The sequence below is a fragment of the Talpa europaea genome, assembly GCF_964194135.1.
Source record: "Talpa europaea genome assembly, chromosome: 3".
NCBI lineage: Eukaryota > Metazoa > Chordata > Mammalia > Eulipotyphla > Talpidae > Talpa > Talpa europaea.
Window position 1 is genome coordinate 21,304,557 of NC_140069.1, and position 21,801 is coordinate 21,326,357.

The 21,801-nt window shown below is 42.6% G+C and overlaps 1 protein-coding gene across 6 annotated transcripts in view; it reads left to right on the plus strand.

The window, feature by feature from the left end:
* Positions 1-21,801, plus strand: part of SYBU (syntabulin) — a gene marked incomplete at both ends in the record, with an annotated part of 68,686 nt that overhangs the window by 38,679 nt on the left and 8,206 nt on the right. For 3 of the 6 annotated variants that reach the window (XM_084230008.1, XM_084230011.1, XM_084230012.1), the window contains one exon: positions 20,255-20,353. In XM_084230008.1, the coding sequence (XP_084086134.1) occupies positions 20,255-20,353 (99 nt within the window). Of the gene's footprint in view, positions 1-20,197; positions 20,354-21,801 lie in introns of all 6 variants that reach the window. The other 3 variants (XM_084230009.1, XM_084230010.1, XM_084230013.1) reach the window with 2 other exon arrangements.

Here is a 21,801-nt window from a genome sequence, read left to right on the forward strand (position 1 = left end):
AGCTTGTTCCTTTTGAGACTTGCTGGTTTTGTGTCTTTGGTAGATGTAGGCTGCAGAATTAGTCACATACTATTTAATTGTTTGGGGATCTTTCCAAATTACCATTTCCTTCTTATCTTTTCCATGTTAACTGCTATCGAAACACTCCCCAGTGGGCCAAAGGAGTGGTCTGCTTTGCCTTTCCATTCTGTTTGGTTTTTCATAGAACATTGGAGCAGAAAGAGATTGCGAGAACAGAGAACACGGAGTGCACTTGAATTTAAAAGTTAACTTGGGAGGGGGTGGGGCAGAGTAGCTGGGCAAGCAAAGGGTTGTCCTGGGAACATGCTCCCGACCTCACTCTGAGTTGAGAATGGGGAAGGTGCTGTTCGTCAAGTCCACGGGATCGCGGAGCATAATTTGCGTGCACAGCGTAACCTCATGGTGAGTGTGCTTTATTTTTTTTTTTTTAATGCTATACACCACACAAGAATCAGAGAATTTTCTCAGGAACCTTCAAAAAGCTTTTGTTCAGAAACTTCTGAATTCAGACAGTGTTCAGTGGATCAGCGACGATGTGCGTGGAAATGCCGGAGCAGCTGCTGGTGCATGGGATGCCTTGTCTCTCCCCAGCATGCACCCAGCTCTGAAAGGCCTCGGTGGGATTACGGACTCCCAGAGAGGTCCCCCACCCTGGGCAGTGCCAGGCTCCATGGGATATGTGTTCCAGAGTGACAGTGCAGGAGCTGGTCCCCCTGTGCGGCCCCGCTTTTTCGTGGCCACCCCCTGACCCAGAATTCTCCATTATGCTGCCAGGACTTTTCCTGGAAGCTTTTCTGTGTGACTTCATGAGCCTCTCCCCTACTCTCACTTCAGTTCCTCGAACACACGTCTGGTTTAAAACAAACCCCACTAGGCTTTCCACTTCTCCCTTTGCCTTTGTTCCGATGCTGTCCAGATGCCAGAAATTGCCAACATTTACCCAGCTTGTTTGTTTTATTTTATTGACCTTTGTGCTTGCAAATAAAAAATATTTGCATTCAAGATTGATTACACAGTGGTAAATCTAGCGCTGGTCTTGGAACGTTTCAGTCCATTCCGATTATATTATTTAGTTTTTCACACAGTCCTTAGGCAATAGGGAAGATATTTTTCTCTTTCACTTGACTGAGCTAATTTCTATATTGCTTGTTTTTCCACCCTTTACTGAGAACCAGTACACACACCTCTCCATTCAATTGTTCTTTTATGTCGGTAGCACACCAGTCAAGGCGAAACAATAAGATAAAAGTGTTTCTTAATGTTTAACTTGCTTTATGTTCGGGTTTGTTTTTTTTTTTTTCCTATTTTAAACCCAGATGTTCACCTGGAAGGTTTTTTTTTTTTTTTTTTTTTTTTTTTTTTGTGGGACTCGCTGGTGGCCAGGGAACAAACTGGCTCTACAGAGGCTGCCGGCAGCCTCACAGCCCAGCACTCACCCGCTGCGCCACCGGGGGAGGCCCTACCTGGAGTTTTAAATGTACTTCATTTTGTGAACCCAAGGGCCACGCAGAAAGGGTCTCTGCAGTCAGGGCTCTTTCCCCTTAGGGCAGGTCCCTCTCCTGGCCTTCATCTCACCTGCACCTGCGTGGCCTTCCGGCCTGCAGCCCCTCCTCCAGACATTCCTGCCACACAGTCTCCAGAAAGCCTCGCTCTGTTTATAAGACCACCTCCTTGCCTGCAGAGTAAAGGCCCTGAGCAGTGCTTTCACAAAGTTCTTAAATCTCTGGCTACGACTCATTTTCACATCTAGACACTACGCACCAGGCAAACAAGGGCTTCAGTATATTCTAACTATGCCCTGTATTTTCCTTGCTCTGAGTTTCAGTTCGTGCCATCCCTTTCACCCGAGGTTTGTCCTCCCACCCCCAACACTTGTCCACATCCTCCCAGGTGCGCGAGTCCCCTCTTCAGGGGCAGCTCTTCCGTGATATATCCCCCTGCTGCTTCCCTTTGCCCATTTGAGTACTTCTGACTCCTCTGTGTTCCGTTAGCGCCCCTCTCTAGATACTGTACCCTTCTTATCCTGCCCCAGTCCAGGTTGTTTGGAGAGCTCATCTGTCCCTGAATGCAGCCTCGAGCACCAGAATTACTTGTCCATATTCCCCTCCCCCAGCCACCCACACACTCATTGTGGGTTCAACGCATGTGAAATGACTAAATTGCATGTTATTATCTGGGCTTCCAGCTCTTTGTTGTGAATTGTGAATTCTGATCGTTAGGTACCAGGCAAAGTAGGCAAAACAGAAAGTCCACCGTGGAGTCAGATAGCCAGCACTATGGTTTGCTAACTGTGACCAGGAGCAAGCCTCAACACCACACAGAACCTCAGCTTCCTCCAGGATTAAGGGAACCAGCAGAGACAGAAGTCTTGACAGAGTAGGCTTTTAGTACACACGACTAGCTACTTTAGTATCTGATTCTGTCCCAGGGCGGTCCCCAGGAAAAGGGGAGGCTCTAAGTTCCTGCCTCACCCAAGGGAGAGTGGAACTGAGCAGGGAGGAGAAACAGCTGGAGAGGAGACTGGGGAAGGAAGGAAGCAGGATGGAGAGCCAGAAGGAGACCTGGAGGAGGCGCATGGAACAGAGAGACGCGTGAAGAAACCGCACTTGCTTTTTGGTCCTGGGCTGGTTGAAACAGATGTGGGTGAGAGACCCGTGGGGAGGTTAACAATGGCAGCATTGAGCTTGATTTTGATGTTGCTCTTTTCCTTCTAGACTTGTCTGGCTGTTTCTGACCCTTTTCTAAGGGTCCACCCCATTACAATTCTACCATTCGTTGTATTAGTTCTCCCTACAAGGCTGTGTAATCTGTAGTCTAGGGTCATCACCATGCCATCCCTGTTTTCATTCAGGTCATTAATAAGGCATGTTAAATAGGATGAGGGCATGGACAGAGCCAGGTGACACACTCCTAGAGATTTCCCTCGAGGTTGGCAGCCAGCCCATTAATCAACATCCCTTGGGTAGTGAACTATGCCATCTTCCAGTGCATGTGTCAGCCTTGTTCCCAAGACTATCCTAAGTCTTTTGACTAAAGGCATACGGAATTTCAGATATGCAAACTCTGCAATTATAACTCAGGAGAGGAAGTGAGACTTGATTTTCATTTTTGGTTCTCAGTAAACTCTTGCCGGCTACTACTTGTCTTATTAGGGGACCTTTTCTACAATTTTACTGGAGATGAGCACCAAATTTACCAGTTTCTGATTTCCAAAATTAAGGTTTCCTCTGCTTTGATAGCCTGTGTAGTTTTTATTGCTCCAATCTGCTACCTAGTTCCTTCATGCTTTCTCAAAAATTAATGGTGCTGTTCCTCCAATTCTATCTAGAAGTTCTTTCCATACCTTTCTTTCCCCATCCAGCCATTATTCATCTGGGTCTGCTGTATGCCAAGCACTGTGAGTTGGCAGATACAGTGATGAACAAAACACAGGTCTTCCCAGGCTGCATGGTTTTGCATGCTAAACTTGGGACGAAAACTTGAGTTTGAAGAGATATGGGCATATGAGATGGAGATGGGAGGGAGAGGGAATATTTATTCTAATTGTGATAATACCAGTCTGTCAAGCCAACCTAAAGGAGGAAATTGAAAAAAGAAGGAGGTGGCTTGATAGAGAGCTTTCCAGGAGCCCTTGCTGAATGCCAAGAGTGGAGGAAACCATAAAGCTGTTAAATCTTTCTAGGTGACAGCACACACTGTGTGCTAAATGCTGTATTGGACCCTGGGATACAACAGTGAATATGCCCTCAAGGAGGAACTGAATTGTGCTAGGCAATTGCAATGCCCTGTGCTAAGGTGCTTATTAAATTCTGGGTGGGGTGAAGACATGAGGGAGGGACACCTAATTCCCTTTGTGAAGGAAGTAAAGGTCGAGGCTCACTTGAGACCTGAAGACAAAGTAGAGTTAGCCAGACCCAGATGGACAGGGAAATAATTTAAGTTGAAGGAGCAGAGCAGTTGACAATCGGGTGTCTAGAGAGAAGCCTTCAGGAAATGATGAGTGGTTCCCCTGGCCAATGGAGCCATTGCTAAAGAGATTATGAAGAGCTATGAAGTCCAGCTCAGGAATATGGGTTTTATCATAAGGACATGGATATCATTAAAGGAATTCAACAAGGAAATAGCCTGAGATTTCAGTCTCTGGAGCAGTGTGGGAGATAGAGTGCTGGGGGCCATGCCTAGCTGCTGGGACACAGTGGTGACTGCTTGAGCAATTCTAGGCAGGAAGCGATGGCTTACGGTGGAGTGTTCAGCATGGAAAGAGGCAGACAGATCACAGAGCTACTAAACAGATTTGAGCACGTGGCTCAAATTTATATTTCAATATTGAATCTGAGAACCATTATATAATAGTTCTGGAATGTTAGTGTGTATAAAAGATCGCATTGGCAATTTGCCAAAATATGGGTTATGGAGATGACTTGAAGAAATGTCAGTCACCAGATCCAAATATTAGTCAAAAATCCATCTCTTTAGCAAATAGTCCCAGTGATACTTATGCGGATGATCTTCAGACCACTCATTAAAAAAACCCACCTATTCAATGTTTTAAAATGTTAGGTTTTTTTTAAGTGTATTTCTAATATGTTGACTTTTAACAGTGAGATGTGATCCTCTATCTTCATTGATGATTGGTGAGTGGCTCAGTTGCCAGGGTTAGTTTGCTTTAACAGCGGTCTCCTTGCTCATGTGTTCGGTGCTGAGCAGTAGCTTGCTCTCTGAACAAGGATGCAGAGCAGTGATAACCTTAAGATCCTTGCTGCAGATTGCTTGCAATGAATTTTCAAAGGTGTCCACATGCCTCTTGCAAGATCAAGCAAATATTTAGCGGGGGAAAAGAAATCCACCCCTCTCACCCCACGCTTGAAGTTCCATGCAGGTGTGTGTCCTTAGTGTGTAAGCTAGATTTTGAAACATTTCATGTTAGAGTGTTTCTCAGGATGAAAAGTCTGCCTCCAAATCCCAGCTTTATCATTTATGAGCTTGGTAACCTTGAACACAGAACTTTTCCCTTTCTTTCTCATCTATAAAATGGGAATAAAGTGGTATCTGTCTCTTAAGCTTGCTGTGATAATTGAATGAGAATATTTGTATAGCACATTAAACCACATGCAAACACAAGCCATTTCTAGCCATAACAGAGTAGCCACATAAGCTGTAATAAATTTATTCCTTGTAGTAGTTCCACCCTATAAAAAGCACTTCACTTTCTTGTTGAAAGCACATAAAAATGCACACATTTATGGTGCATGCATATATGCTAGAATTCTTAGAAAAATATGTTTGGCAGCACTCATACTAAACACATGAAAAAGTATGCTGATGATAATGATGAGGACTATTCATCGTGCACTTACAGTCATTGTTACTTAATTCTCACAGCAATCCTTTGAGATGGGCACTCTGATTTCATTTTGTAGTGAGGAAACTGAGGCATAGAGAGGTTAAGTGGTCCCCAGAGGTCACACTTTCATTAAATGAAACATCAGCTATTTGGGTTCGAAATCACCAATGCTACAACCAGCTCTTCACCAGCTGTAAGTTACGTGAAGCATGGTAACACTTAGTGTTATGCCAAGTAAATTAAGAAATTGACTCATTTTGAATATGAAATGTCAAAATGATTCCCAAAATGAAAATTGTAGTATGCAAGCTGTATTTTAAGCTGCTGTCAAGTCTGCAGATGTGTTTTGCAAAGGGAGTCTCTCAGGAAGCTGCAGTATGAGGGATCTCGGTCATGGGGTACCTGAAGACAGTGGTTCTCAAACTTGAGTATTCAGATATCTGAAGGGCTTGTTAAAACTTGGGTTTCTGGGTCTCATTCCTGCCTCTGAGGTGCTGACTCAGTAGGCCTGGGGTAGGGTCTAGACTCTGCTTTTCCACCAGGTTCCCAAATGATGTTGGTCCTACTGGCTCGAGACAGTATTCTGAGAACCACTGTCTTTGGGGAACAAGAAGATGATTGGTTTATTTAAGAGCAGAGATGGCTTAAAATCTACCTTCCAATCACCTGACCTACTCCACAGACTTATTTAACTTCACAAAGACATTTGAAATGACAAATCGTCATCTGTAACATGTACTTAGATGAAAATCAAAAGACAAAAATCTTTACCTTGCCTTTAACATTTCAAATGCAGGGCAATGGATTTCTAATACAGAGATTTTTAAACAATTTCCCCTTCTCCAAAGGGGCCTGCGGTTAGGCATTTAACCAAGTGCTGGGCTGCCATAAGCACCATACATAACACAGAACACTACACCTGCCTCCCCACCCTGGAATAAGTGTCCCTTCCCTCACGGAGGTTGTACGTATAATCCTGTAACTCTGGGTCAGCTTCTTACTGGTCTCATCGCCAAGGCTAAGGAGCAAGGTCATAGAGTGATTGAAGCTAAACCCAGGAGGACATCAGGTGATTCATGATCTTTTAGGATCAATACAGCTAGGACAAAGTGTCATCCAGGTTGGGCCCTTAAATTGCGACAGACCAAAGAATAGATCCTAATTTTACCTTGAACCTTTGTTTTTTTTTTTTTAAACATTTATTTATTTTTATACAAGAATTGGGGTACAGGTCAGAGATGCACAGGGGGGGTGAGAGGATTTACCAGAGACAGTGTGGGGAATAGAACAGGCAGACGGACCGAAATACACTGCTGAGGGGAGCAGCGGGAGCGACAGGAGAGATCTGTCCCACCATGTGGGTTTCTCCCTGGCCGGCCGGGAATTGAACTTGTGCTGCAGTGGCTGCGGATTTCTTCATAGGTTTCATCTTGACCCCTGCGCCACCAGGGAGGCCCCTTGAACCTTTGTTTTTCTAACAGTGAGACGGTGCGCAAGGACAAGTGTGTGTGGACAAATGATCCACCGAGCCTTCTCTCACCCGAGGCAAGAACCAGCTGCTTGCCACTGGAAATCCCAACCTGGTGAGGCAAGTGTAGGTGGAGGAAATCAGGTTTAATCAGGAGCCAGCACTCCCTCCCGTCTCTCAAGTTGACTGGAGGGCTTTAAAGGGAAAGGGATGTGTGGGTCAGTGTATTCTGTTCTGATGCCATCATGATTCACGGCCAACTAGCGAATGTGCTGGGTTAGGGCAAGTGTTAGTGATTCGCTACAAAACTTCTTGGTCTCAGTCGCTTTTGCCTGGTTTTGTCTTCAGAAACAGGACGAGGATAGAACTTAGTTACCAGAGTGTTGCTACTCCTTGTCTATGAAATATAGTACATAAAAGTGGATTTACTCACTCTTTTGATGTTTTTCTTAAGAAGAAGCGTGTCTCTGAAAATGCAAAAAAGATGTTTATCAGAAGGGAAAGTCTAGCTAGTAATCTAGAATAAATCCAACGCATTTTTTATCATTAGGTAAAGAAATTAATTATGGTATAAATGACACCATGGAATATTACATAGCAGTCAAATGAGTGTTCTACCACTATATGGAGAATTTTAGTAACATAATTTTGAGGGAATGTTGTTCCAAAAGATTATACATAGAATCACAACCAGTTTATAAAAATGTTAAGAACAAACAAAACAGAAAACAAAAAGATCTTTGTCGGAATACATATAGATGTGGTCATTCTTCCTAAGAACGTAAGCCAAGGGATCAGATGAGGGAAGCAGATATTAGTTGCTTATGTATGTGGTGTGTGGTGGTCTCTTAATTATTATAAAATATTATTAAACATAAGTAAGTAAATAATACATAAAAGCATACCAGTAAGTAAATGTAGTGCCAGGCGGGCAGCAGGGCAGGCAGGCAGGGCAGCGGGGGAGCCAAGAGGCTGACAGGCCTCCCCCACCCAGCCCCTGGCAAGTCTTTACTCTTTGGGCTTTCTCTGGCGTCCTCTCATAGCCGTTCCACCATCTTCGGAGTGACGCCGCCCTTATAGCCTCCGCCTCCGAGCTCAGGTGTGCCCACTTAGGCATGCCCACACCATGCTCCAGGTGTCCTCCATCAGGCATGCGTGCCAAGCCACAGGTGCGGGTCATAGATGCTAATGGCAGAAGAGCGGAAAAAGCCTGATAATTTCCATTTACCCTACAGTAAATAAAATAGAAATTGTCTTGCATGGGCCAATGTTGAGAATCAAGAACCAAGGATGTTAGCAAATTATATGCTGAGACACATTTAAAAGAGGAGGAGAAATAAAAATTCCATATGCTCCAGTTATCCCACTTGTAGGCATTCACCCAAAGAATACAAACGCTAATATCCCCATGTTTATTGCAACATTATTTACAATAGCCAAGAGTTGGAAACACTCTGAGTGCCCATCGGAAAATGATTGGATAAAGATGTTGTATGTATACATGATGGAATACTATTCAACTATAAAAAAGATAAAATCCTGCCATTTGTCACAACATGGATGAACCTAGAAAGTAGTATGCTTAGTGAAACAAGTTAGATGGAGAAAAGCAACAGGATGATTTCACTCATATGTGCTACATAGAGAAAACAAACAAATGTACTAAATAAACTTTTAGACATAAGACCAAATTAGTGGTTACTAAGGAAAAGGGGAAGGAGGGGGATAAATTGGGTAAAAGGGATCAATCTTTTTTAAAGATTTATTATTTATTTATGCATACAAGAACTGGGGTACAGGCCAGAGGTGCAGGGGGTGAGAGGATTCACCAGAGACAGAGTGGGGAGCAGAACAGGCAGATCTACTGAAATAAACTGCTGAGGGGAGCAGTGGGTGAGGCAGGAGAGGTCTGCTGTGCCATGTGGGTAGCTCCCTGGCCAGCCGGGGATCAAACTCATCTTGCAGAGGCTGCAGGCAGCTTCATAGTGCTGTGCTTAAACCCCTTATGCCACCAGGGAGGTCCCGGGATCACTTTTATAGTGACTTTTAATGTGACTTTGTTATAGTTTATTCACATGTTGACTTAGAATAATGTACACCTGAAAGCTATACAATATTACTTCAAAGCAGAATTTAAATAAACAAGAGGAAGGGGAAGTTGAAAAATAGCTAGCCTTCTGGGTTGCAGGGAAAATAATAAAATGTCACCTGTTAGGTCCTTGCTGGGTCTCCACTCAGCACTGGAGAACCAGCAGCCTTTGCTGCTCTCTCCCATCGCTCATCTGGGTCTGCTCACCTTATAAATGGACACCGCTAAGCGAAGGTGTCAGGAGACCACTGCAGGCTGTCAGTGAAACCACTTCAGACAAAATTATGGCTGTAGTATCACCAGGATAGGAGAAATATGTTGGGTTTGCTCTGACATTCATCTCTCCAAGAACAGCACAAAAATAGGAACTTTAGAAAATAAAGTAGACCTCTGTGACAAGTATGAGAAACTCATAACTTCACCAGTCCCGAACTTCAGACCTGTCACTTAGAAGGATTTTAAAGAGCCTGTCCCCAAATTGCCTTGATTGCTGTGCTCCCAGGTGGCTTCTCCTTCCAGTGCGATCTCCGTAGTTGTTTCCCGCCCGCAGGAGAGCTGGTCCACGGCTCCTTGAACTGTGGTGGTCTTGAACAGTTGGCAACAATTTCAAAAGCTGGTTAGTTGGTTTAGTGAGCCTCCTCCATTGAATCTTAATCCTTTCAGCAGGAAATAGTGTTTCCCTTTTTTGATCTCTTTGCACACCTATGTAGGATTCTCCTAAGGTATTCACCTCTTGCAGATGAATTGTTTGAACCTGACATCTGCTAGGTGTGCCGCAGGCCATACAGATAGGAACTAAGGAAATGTCACTCTCTCCTAGGGAGATGTCTCCCACAGTGTGCTGTTTGTGATCCACTCACCCCGAGGGGATTTGATAATTAGCCTCCCTATTGTTGAGCATGCTTTATTTAGGCTTTCCTGTGAAATTGGAGAGTTCAGTCAATTCAGCCCAGGTCTGAGAATGTACTCCTTGATTGTGATCTAAAGGGGGGAGGAGATCTTTACCACCATCAGTCAAAACTGTTGGCTGTTTATTTTTACAAAGGTTTTGTTTTGTTTTTTAAAGATTGATTTATTTATTCATTTATTTATTTATTTATACAAAAAATGGGGTACAGGCCAGAGGTGCAGGGGTGAGAGAATTCACCAGAGCCAGAGCGGGGAACAGAACAGGCAGACTGACGAAATACACTGCTGAGGGGAGCAGCGGGTGAGACGGGAGAGGTCTGCCCCAACATGTGGGACCCTCGCCAGCCAGCCAGAATCAAACCAGCGCTGCAGAGGCTGCGGACAGCTTCACAGTGCGGTGCTCAACCGTCCATGCCACCAGGGGAGGCCTGTAGTTTTACATGGGTTTTGATACACCCCACACAATAGCCTGACCTCACTCCTACTCTCTGTCCCAAATTTTTGTCCTTGATTGGGGTCTCACATGTATTGAGACCCACCACCCCAGAGAGGGTGGTGGTAAGAAGAAACATAAAGTAATGGCAGTATTTTAAAGGGCTTACTGAGTGCCAGGCACTGCTTTTTACATTATTCACATTTATTAACTTACAACTTCTCTGAGATAGATATGATATCTATCATTCTCCTTTCATAGAAAAAAGTGAGGACCAGAGAGGTTGAGTGACTTTCCCAAGGTGACACAGCTAGTCATTGAGTAATTGAGGCCAACCATATTACCTCATAAAAGTGTAGAGAAACAGCTTCCTGGAGCTAGAAAATGCATGCAAGGGACAAAGAGAAAAGCAGTAACCCATAAACCAAGATGAACGGATGTCAGGATATTAGAGTGGAGCATGGACAAGCGCTGACAGGGACTGGTGCTGTAACACTGCAGGCAGAGTGGTTGTGAGTGGAGTGAAGGTGAAGGTCAGGGCTGCTGAGAAGGGCGGGGGAGTTAGCCAGGTGTGAGACCTGCCTCAGCGAAGATTGTAAACATTGGAGCTCAAGGAGCTGCTGCCAGTGGTGGAAAGGAACCTGGGAGTAGAGAGCAGCCGAGGCCTGGCGTGCCCCGAGTTGCGATAAGGCAGGCACACCTCCAACCGTCTAGCCAGAGCGAGGGGAGGCAGTCAAGGCTCTTGAGTCATAGAGTCAGTTTTTAAAGGCTGTACATAAGTACAGCAGTGGGGTTAAAAACAGCATTTTAGAGCCCTGTTGCATGTCTGTGCAGCGAGTTGTAAGTTTTGTCATCTTTTTCCAAGCAGGTAGGTGTTTTTGTTCCATTCATCATCTGGAATTGCTTGCACTGAGAAGAATGGAAAGTGAGGTGATTCCAGGAAAGATCCATCTTTTCCTTCTTCCTTCTTCTGGTCACAGACATAAATCCTAGCCCTGTCCTGTGTTGCTGGCGTCTCAGCCCCCAGTTCTATTCCCCACCCCGTCATCACCTCCTTCCTCCTCTGTTAAATCTCCCCTCACTAACACTCCTGCACCCCACCTACCATCATCACCTCCAGTGCTGCCTTCTCCAGATTTAGGTTTCCCTGCTAGTCAGAAGGCGGGCACCTCACTTTGGTAAACACTGGATAAACACTTCTCCCTAAGTAGAAGCAGCAGGCTTTCTAGCTGGTCATTTTTTTTTTTAAGATTTCTTTTTATTTAAATATGTGTACAAGAACTGGGGTGTGGCCAGAGGTGAAGTGGGTGAGAGGATTTACCAGAGACAGAGTGGGGAACAGAACAGGCAGAGTGACTGAAACACACTGCTGAGGGGAGCAGCGGGGGAGACAGGAGAGGTCTGCTGCGCCAGGTGGGTTAGCTCGCTGGCGGGGATCGAGATCAAACTCAGGCCACAGTGGCTGGTGATAGCTTGATAGTGCTGACACTTTAACCTCTGTGCCACCAGGGAGGTCCTCTAGCTTATCTTTTTAAGGGGCAGAAATTCAGTTTAGTAATTTTATAAGAAATTAAAGATAAGGAACTTGTAAAAGACTGGAAAATTATTGAGGGACGACCTGCTCTTAGTACTACCAACCCTGCAAGATAGTCAGTTCTCAGCCACTGTACCAGTAGGTCCAGCTAGAAATAATAATAGTTAATTAGACACGGTGGGCTTGCCGAGTCCAGGCACGTTTCTGTGGTTCACGACTACAATGGAAGCAACCCTTTCCCGAACTGCTCTGTGAAGGGCAGCTGGGGAGAGGGCAGACCTCTGAGCTCACTTGCCAGATGCTGATTCAGCACAGGGGACAATATGGCAGCCTGTGTGGCTCCTTTGGTGCCATTCAGCAATCCAGCCATGGACGCAGCAGCCTAGCCGAAGGCGGCAGATTGTGGCTAATACAAATGGCTAATACAAATGGAGAGGATGCCCGTCCTGAGGTGTTTCTCTCTGCTGAATGGCATTTGACCCACCAAATCCAAACTGGTCGCCCCTTCTCTTTAAACCAGGACTATGAAGATTTTAAGCCAATGACCAACTGCTAAGAATCATACTAGCTTTACAGACCAATGTTTGTCCATATGTTTAACTGGAACCAGTCCAGTTTGGAACAACCTATGCCTGCTGTGTGTTCTCTCCAATTTTCTGAAAATGGATGTGGCCCAGGAAAGTGCGTCTAGAGCAGTAGGATGGAACAGGGCATCCTGTAAGTTAAACTCTTCTCTCCTGGGTACTTTGCCTATGAATTAATTCCTCTTCTTGGTGTCCTGTCTGTCTTGTACTGACTCACCTTATACTCCCCACTGAAGAAGCCCCTACAGTTTGACAGAAGAGAGACACCAGGTGCTCGTACCTTCATTGTGTGGTCTAAGGACCGTGTGCTGCACAATCATGTATAGTAATTAATAAAAATTTGGTTCCCTGGGTTCCTGTAAACCTTCTGAACTGGAATTTCTCTCTGTGTTGCCCAGAAATCTGTAATATTATGCAATATTACTCAACTTCGCAGGTGATCCTTATGCACGGTAAGGTTAGCAATGATTGTAATATTAATAATAATTATAAAATTAATATGTGTGAATATTTCAGGGACTTCAAGCACTTCCCATGCATTTAACTTATTTCATTTTTACATTGCTACCAGGTTGGAATCATTATCCACCTAGAGCAGGGCAGGCATTCAATATATTTGTATTAAATTTATAGGCGTGCACACACACACTCAGAATCTAAGACTGAGGGGTTAAAAACACTTGGTCAGCAACACAGCTAGTGAGAGTTGGAGCTATGCTTCACGGAGCCTTCCCTATGTCAACTTTACTGAAGTGTGAATTTTGGGGATGGTGCCTCCTTCTGGTGATGTTGAGTAGTGCATAACAGTGGCTCTGGAGGAGTCTATAGGGTTTGTTTTAGAACCTTGGATCTTTAACCCTGTTGTGTGCATATATACAAATGATAAAAATAGAAACATAGTTTCCACTAGAGAATGACATAGCAAAGCCACTTTTAAATAATGATTATAAAAATATATGATTTTAGAGGGATAAAGCATTTCCCATTGTGCAGCTTTCCATATGGCAGTTTTCTTCTGATTCTCAGCCACTGTACCAGTAGGTCCGGAAAGAAATAATAATAGCTAACTGACATGGTGTACCTGCCAAGTCCAGGCACGTTTCTGATTTTTTTGCATGCTTCACCTAATTTCCACAATCTCTTATCAATACTTAGTAGTAGTATTTTTCACCCACATTTCAGAGATAAACTAAGACAGAAAGAGGGTAAATAATTTGCTCAAGGCTTCAGAGTCAGTACAGCTACGATTCAAATCCAGGTGGCTAGACCCCAAAGTTCTCTTAATAATATGTTATTATTGCATCATGGCTTAATTACTTTTGCCTTATTAAAATTATTTAATTAAAATTTAGATTTTTTAATTATGAAAATTATGTTATTTCATGGTTATTTTACAAATTTCATTATAAAATAAAATACATTTATTTTATTTCACTTTTTTAAATAGCCAGAGGTTTTAATGAGAAAAATTGATCTGAGGACAGTTACGAAATATTTCACCTACAGGATCTACATTCTTCTAAAGCATGCATGGAAGTATTATAGAATTTGAGTCTGTGTTAGTTCTTAAAGATATTACCATATGATCCTGTAATTCCACTCCTAGTTATCTACCCAAAGAATACAAAAACACTAAGGGATATGTATGTGTGCGTGTGTGTGTGTGTGTATACACATATACACATATGCACTCCTATCTTTATTGCTTCACTATTTATAATAGCCTAGTTAAGAACACAAAGAGCTTGACAACAGTGGACTAGTGGGAAAAGATGTGATATATCTATATCGTATATATACATGCACACACAATGCAGTATTACTCAGCTATAAAATTGAGATGATATATTGCCATTTTCAACATAGATGGAACTAGAATAAGCAAAATGAGTCAGGAGAAAGGTAAAATCCAGATGATTTCTCTCACATGTGTGAATATAGAGAAACAAAATAACAGAATAGACAAACTAAACCAAAACAGACTTTAGAAATGGGACTTAAGAATTAAAGTTACCACAGGGGAAGGCTGGGAGTGGGGAGCAAAGAGGGGAAGGGATCCAACAGACAATGGTGGGGGATTATGGGTGCTTTGGTGGTGGGTGTGGTGTGGGAACATATATCTGAAGAGATGTGAACCTATGCCTTTAAATTATACAGTCTTTATATCCCCTCAAATTATACAGTCTTTATATCCCCTCTGACCCATTTCAAAGACAAAACCACTATTAATAGATCTTTTTTATCCCTCAAGATAAATGTTCTAGACATCAAGCATATACTGGTTATATATCATGTAAACATTTATTTACATAAATGCAGACATACACTATTCTGCATCTGGTTTACCTTATACAATATCAGGTCTTCCAGATCTTTTTGCTTCAGTCCACACAGGTTCATGTCAATCTTTTTCTCATAGGTTACTGTACCTTCTGACTTAGCTGGTCATTATTAATGGAAAATTATTTTGTCTTGATGGATTCCTCTGTGTAGGATAAATTCCTTAACAGTACAGTTTGCTTGTTTAAGCATGTTGTATTGATTCATACTCTCCATGACTTTTTTCAAAGTATCTATTTCCCCAAAGCTGTAATAGAACCAGTGTTATAAAAAACAAACAAGTTTACACCATTCCATCCTTGAACAGTAATCAGAATGAAGATAAGTCCTTTCTGAAATGACATAGGATGGAAGTAATACAACTTTTGAGGAAAACTTCTGAAATGCAAGAAAACCTGTGTGTGTGTGTGTGTGTGTGTGTGTAGCTTATCTTTTAGTCAAATATTCTCTTTCTGAGATGAACATCTGTAGGGGGTTTAGGGAATTGTTTACAAAAATTAAAACAAATGTCTTCTTTAGACTGTGAAGTATTTCTTGGATTACTTGGCTGGGCCCCCAAAGCTTTGCAGCTGAAAGTCAATTCTACTGAATTTATTTAGGGTTGCTTGCTTTAATAGTGTCTTATATAATTACATGTGTCCACTGCTCCAGCTGCTCCTTAATAGCTCTGCTTGGCTTCAGTGAAAATGGCTTCTCTCTTCTCCCTGGGGACCTTTAAATAAAAGATCTGTGTATCTGTTTGTGTGATGGGGGGATGGTAGGATGAAGTGATGGAGACTGTTTTTGTTTTTTTCTTTTTTAATTTGCTGCCTGTATTTGAGGTGGGGATGTAGGTGGCCAACCTGAATTAATTTGATAGCTTTGTGGTGACAAAGGATAAAGAGGGTTTGGGTGCTTTAGAATGGCTTAACACAGCTTCGTAGACTGCAGAATTGCTCGGGTCTCAGAGGCCTGTGATGTTCTGATGTATGAGGACTCCACAGTATTGTGAAAGCAAAAATAATAAAGTCCTAAGAGACCAGGTCGCAGGCAGTGTTTAAAAAAAAAAATTAGTCTCATTATCGGTTTTTGCACATATTTTTCCCTACTTTTCCTTCTCAAATTCTTGGCCTTACCATCACATGCACAAAATGCTTAGTAACCTAATGTTATGAATAAAAGTAACCCTTCTCAAGAGAGTCCAGCAGTACTACCAAGCAAAAAAGCCATCGAGCCTCTAGAGACCAGCAAGCCTGGATTTCTGACTGTTGGAAAATGTCTTCTCTGCAAGGTGTTTAGTCACCAAGACCTTGACATCACAAGTTATCTTAAAGGTCATCCAGTTCACCCTCTCTATTCAGTCCTGGAGTCCTCCACCAACTCAGCACCTGGTCAAAGGAAATATTGATGAGAAACAACGATGGTATTGATGAGGATATCCTCATCAATAATTAAATAATTTTTTTAATTCTTTTCATCTTCTCAAGCACAGCTCTTTAACAACCAAAGATTGCACCCCAAGTTTTGTGAAAATATTCTCTAGGATATCCAAGACTTACCAGTTGGGTGTTTATATACAGGCAGATGGTGGCAGACACTCTCTTGATCCCCAAATTTGCTTTAGGATAATGCCTTCCAAAATGTTCTGATGGAATATGCTCAAAAGTCTTTAAATTGAGCATTTCCTTTGGCTTAAAAGTCATAGTTTTGGGAATTAATTCCAAAGTAATACTTGAGTCAAGGTATAAATTCATATGCCCAAGGAAATCAATGAACATCAAGCCTGTGTTTAAGGACACAGCGCGTGGGATCAGAAGTCTGGGTTCTCATCTTGGCTTTGGGTGGTTTAGAATGGCTTATCCATTAAGTAGTTGTGACACCTTGCATGTCACTCAACTTCCCTGCCTCACCTGTGAAAGGAACCGACAACTGTCCGTACCTCATAGGATCTGTACTTCATGAGAAATAGATGGGTAATATGTAAAAGATGCTTAGGATGGTTTTTGGTACATAGCATTTATTGTTAACAATAGAAAAATTGTTCGTAGCCTACATACTCATTGCTTTAAGAAAACAAATTGTAACGTTTCAAAGATATTCACATATTAAAAGAAAACCAATTGAGTTACATAATGGTGTGTTGTGTTATATATCAAAAGTTGTATACTTGATAGTTGTATACCAAAAGGTGAACTGAAGGATTTTTTTGATTATGTAATTATAGACATCATTTTTCCTTCCTCTGGAGCATTTCTGTTTTCTAAATTTTCTACCAAAAAATGTGGTGTAATAAAAGTTGTCTTTTAACTCCTGCACAGTTAAATTAACATTTATTATGCATTTATAACATAGTTTTTCTAATATATATATAACTGTAAGCTATGAATACATATATATAATTGTAAAATATAATGATATATGTAATGATATATGATTATATATCATATGTAAGTGTGTGAGTGTATATATATATATATATATATATATGTAAAATCTTAGCACCTGCCTCAACCATATGAGGCTGTCATTTCTCCATTTAACAGATTGAAAAACTGAGAAACAGAGAGGTAAACTAAATTACCTAAAGTCCTCCATCCAACAAGCAATAGAGGTGGGATTTGAACAGGAACTCTCTGACTTGGGCTTATATTTTTAGCTAGGTCCTCCTAGCTAAAAAATGATTTTAATAATCTACAAGAACTTTGAACTACAGTAAACACATCAATTTATAGTTTAACACTATTTAAAGGAAACAAATAACACCTCTCCTTCCTAGTATCTTTGTTCCCAGCTCATAGATAAATGGGCAGGGGGAAGTTATATCTCCAGCCTTCCTTTTAGTTTCTTGCTTAGTAAATGGGGAAAGTCTGTCAGATGATGTAGTAAAATGGACTTTCCTGTGTTTCCCTTAAAAAGAGCACATTGACTTTACATTGCATGAACTGAAATAGATCATACGATTTTTAGATCATACACGGAAATAGCTGAGAAGTAGCTTATCCATTTTTCACTATCATATTACTCAACGAATCCTGGATGTAGCTGCCGGGCATTCTGAGTCCTGTGATCACTTTCATATGTACAGAGATAAGTTAGAGAAGTACAGGAACAAAGCGACCTTCGTCTCTATGCATCCATGGGGTCAATATATTGAGTTCCAGTAGCTATAAAGTGTAGAACAAAGTTGTCCCTCCAGTTCCTAGTGCATAATTACCGCAGATCAAAGGCATCAGGAGATGACAATGGATATCCGCAATTGTTGGTTTCTGTTTCCATTTTTATGCATATAGCTCAATTATAATGGTTGGATTTTGTGTATATTTTAAAGAATGAAAAGCTTGTATTTCAGGGTAATAATAGTACATTAGAAAATATTATCATCAGCCTGGTGATTGCGGTCCCCGAAGATCTATTTTTAAAAATTGTCCCCCTTTATCATTTTATAATCAGCCTGATAATTTGCTAGCAGGTTGAATTAGGCAGTCAGAACTAGCATGCCGCTGGGTAGCACAACCAATCATGAATCCTTGAGATTCTAAAATACTAGATTTTGCCAGTTAATTACTCAGAGGCAACTAATTAAGTGCAGGGAGCTCCTAGCAACTCATTACATCATTAGACAAAGTCTCTAAATCCAGAAGGAATAGCTACTGTTGGTCCTGATAAATTGCCACCTAATCTTCCCAGAATCTGCTGGGAGTTGGGATTCACTGTTGTCCTCTATGCGAAGGGGTCGTTCTTAGTCTGTTTTCCCATAAGAGGGAGGCCCTCCAGAAGGGTTCTGGAAGCTGCAAAAAGCGTTTTTCTCTCTCTGCCTTGTCGCTTGCCTTTCTCTCCCTTGAGCAAAACTATTAAAAACCATAGGTATGAGGACTCTGTTTACCAGTGGCCAGTGAGGCTGCTGCATGTTCCTTTGGCTCCTCAGGCTTGTGGGGACATGGTAGTGGAATTTATTCAGGAGCCTCTCCTGTGACCACACTTTTCCCACTCTAGGACGCAGCATCGTATTGTAGAACTAAGAGCAGGATTTGGTCCTAGGTAGGATTTGTTACCCCAGAGCCCTGGACAAGTCCGTTTCAGTTTCCTTAAAAGTAAATAGTGAGATGGGCCTCCCTGGTGGCGCAGTGGTTGAGCGCTGGGTTGCGAAGCTGCCTGCAGCCTCTGCGGCACCGGTTCAATCCCCGGCTGCTCCCGGGCCACTGGAGGGGGGTCCCACATGGCGCGCAGACCTCTCCTGCCGCCCGCTGCTCCCCTCAGCAGTGTACTTCGGTCCTTCTGCCTGCTCTGCTCCCTGCTCTGGCTCTGGTGAATTCTCTCACCCTCCCGCGCTTCTGGCTGTGCACAGTGCTTGTATAAATAAATAAATAAATCTTAAAAAAAAAAAAAACTTAATAGCAACTTAAATAAAAAACATTTAAAAAAAAAGTAAATAGTGAGATTAAAATCTGCCTTAGAAAGATGTCAGGATGAACAGGTTTGAAAAACAGAAAGCATTTCTACAGGGTCTGGAACCTAGTGTGCACTTAGTAAGTAGTTTCTATTGTGATGGTTAGATAATGTACCTTAAATCAAAAATGTGACCAGGCCTGAGTTCTAGAGCAGATGAGTTACATACTGTGTTGTAGCACTTGGGAAATTATATACCTAGATTGATTTTCCAAAAGCCTTTCTGATTTTGTTTGTTTCTTCTCATTTGTCCACTCTGGCCTCTTCCACACCGCGTCTCTTTCTCAGGCAAACCATGCAATATTCCATTATTACTGCCCAGAGCCTTGTATATTTTTGTTACAACTGAGTTGTATTCATTATCCTACCACACAGCATAGTTCTAATTTTATCTCCAATTCTAACCTGTACTCAAAACGTACTATGATCTTTGTAATCTGATTAACAACCCCCTCAAACACCCAAAATTAAAATTCCATATTTCATTATCGTTAGCAGAGGGTCCATCATAGTCACAGTGAACTTTTTTCATTCTGTTTGGGTATGTTCGAGTCCTGCTTTTTGTTAAGGCTCTCATCCCATAGAGCCCATTCCGGCTGTTTTCCTGGCCCAGCCCTTCCTCCTGGCTGCTTCTCACTGGTTGATTATCTCCAGACCCTAACATGCTAGCTCAAGGGTGGCTAGCTGACTACAGAAGCCCAAACATAAGCTCTCTTGGAAAAACTCCTTTGGAACTGACCGGTATATTTTCATGCTGCTCAGAGCTTGGGTGAGCACACTGATGTAGCTGAGGACAAGCCTGAAATGGGGGAGCCCTGCTTTCTCTCCCTGCGCTCGGTCCTGGCTGATCATGTGCTGGAAGACCGGCATCTTTATAAAACCAGCCTTGCTGTGCTTCTGAGCTCTGTTTATGAAATGATGTCCTGCGCTTGCTCCTTCTCTCCTCTGCTTTGAGGAAAACACGGAGAGCCTGGAAGCTCTGGAATCTTGCCATGTGCTGAGTTGGAGTATGCAGCGACCCAGGGGCCTGGGAGGGCGGGGACTGGCCAGCGGGTTTTCAGGTTTCTCTCCTTCACACTTCTCTCTCCCCTGTTGTTTTTCAGGTAGTGAAGCTGATTTTAGCTCCTCGAGCAGCACGGGCAGCATTTCCGCTCCTGAGGTCCATATGTCTGCTGCGGGAAGCAAGCGGTCCTCTTTTGCACGCAAGTAGGCACTGTCTCCTGCTCTGTGGTTATTAAGACAATTTACACAGTGACTCACCTGTGCTTTATGTTTCTCAAGAACCACCTGGATTCCTCTCTGTTTACATTTTATTTTATTCATTATTATAGTTAGTGGGTTTTGTTTGGGTCACATGACTTGGCCGATGTCTACCTGTGACTGTCTCTCATGCAGTCCTTGGCTGTGAGCACCTGTCCTGCTCCTCTTCTGCTTCCCTCACTCACCTGTGTACTCACCTGGTTAGTAAGCTCCTCCTTCCCATCCTACCTTCCTTGTTGAATCTGCTGCAGCAGTTACAGCTTCATCCTTACTCTCCTCCAGCTGAGCTTCCATTTTTCATCTCTGTGAAGGAAGCAGAGTGATACCCTGACCACTCCCAACCTTTCCTTGGGGAAGGAGTGAAGAGAGGACAGTGGTGTGCGTGGCCCGTACCTTCAGAGACCATAGAGCAGAATAGCTGAGAATATGGGCTCTGGAGCCAGGCTGCCTAGCTGTGAATGTCAGTTCCACCACCTATATGCTGTGTGGCCCTGAACAAGTTGCTTAACTTCTCTCTGCCTTAGTTTTGTCATCTGTAAAATAGGGTTTTACTCATATTCACCTTGTAGGGTTTATTGTTAGGATTAATTTAGTTAATACAGATAAAGTGTGGAGTTAGTGCATGGAGCATAGTAAACACCCACAAATGTTCACCACTGATGCTGTTTAAATTGGCAGAAGGACCGTGGGGAAAATGGGAGTTAGTGTCTATGTTTGATGAGCAGGTTATAATTCTCAGGATTCCCTGCTACTTTAGTGGCTTTATTCATCCAGTGTTTATTAAGCATTTACTGTGAGGCAAGTTCTGGAGATACTGGCATTAAACAAAACTCCATGAAAGGGATAGTCTTCCTACTAAGGGAAAAGACAATAAATACATAAATAATACAGTTACTTTGTAAAACACACACTGCAGGGGCATAGATGGTAATTGGATGTGTATATTTTAGATTGACGGGTTCCTGGAGACCTCTTTGAGGTGACCTCTGAGTGAGAACTGAACAAATAGCTAGAGTGAGCCACGAAACACCTGGGGAGGACTTGACTTTAGATTTTGAGCAAGTCCTGGATCACAGTGTCTGCATTTATGAAAAGGGTTTGTAGGGAAAAAAAAAAACTTCAATTTCTCAAAGCTTGCATTTCCAAGAGTCAGCAAGCAAATACTTTCCATTTCTCTTGGGGAGAGGGGCGCAGAAGGTTTGACTGATGTTCATAAGGGGATCTAAGGACATATCTCCCCTCCACCCCGCCAGTGCCCAGTCTTATTGTTAAAAACAAAGCTGAAATCAAACCAAGCAGCAACAAAAGAGTGGAGTTTGCAGTAAAAGGACACAATTGCTTTATCCCCAAACACCATCTATTTGGGAAATAAAGTGCCTCTGGGATCAAGGACA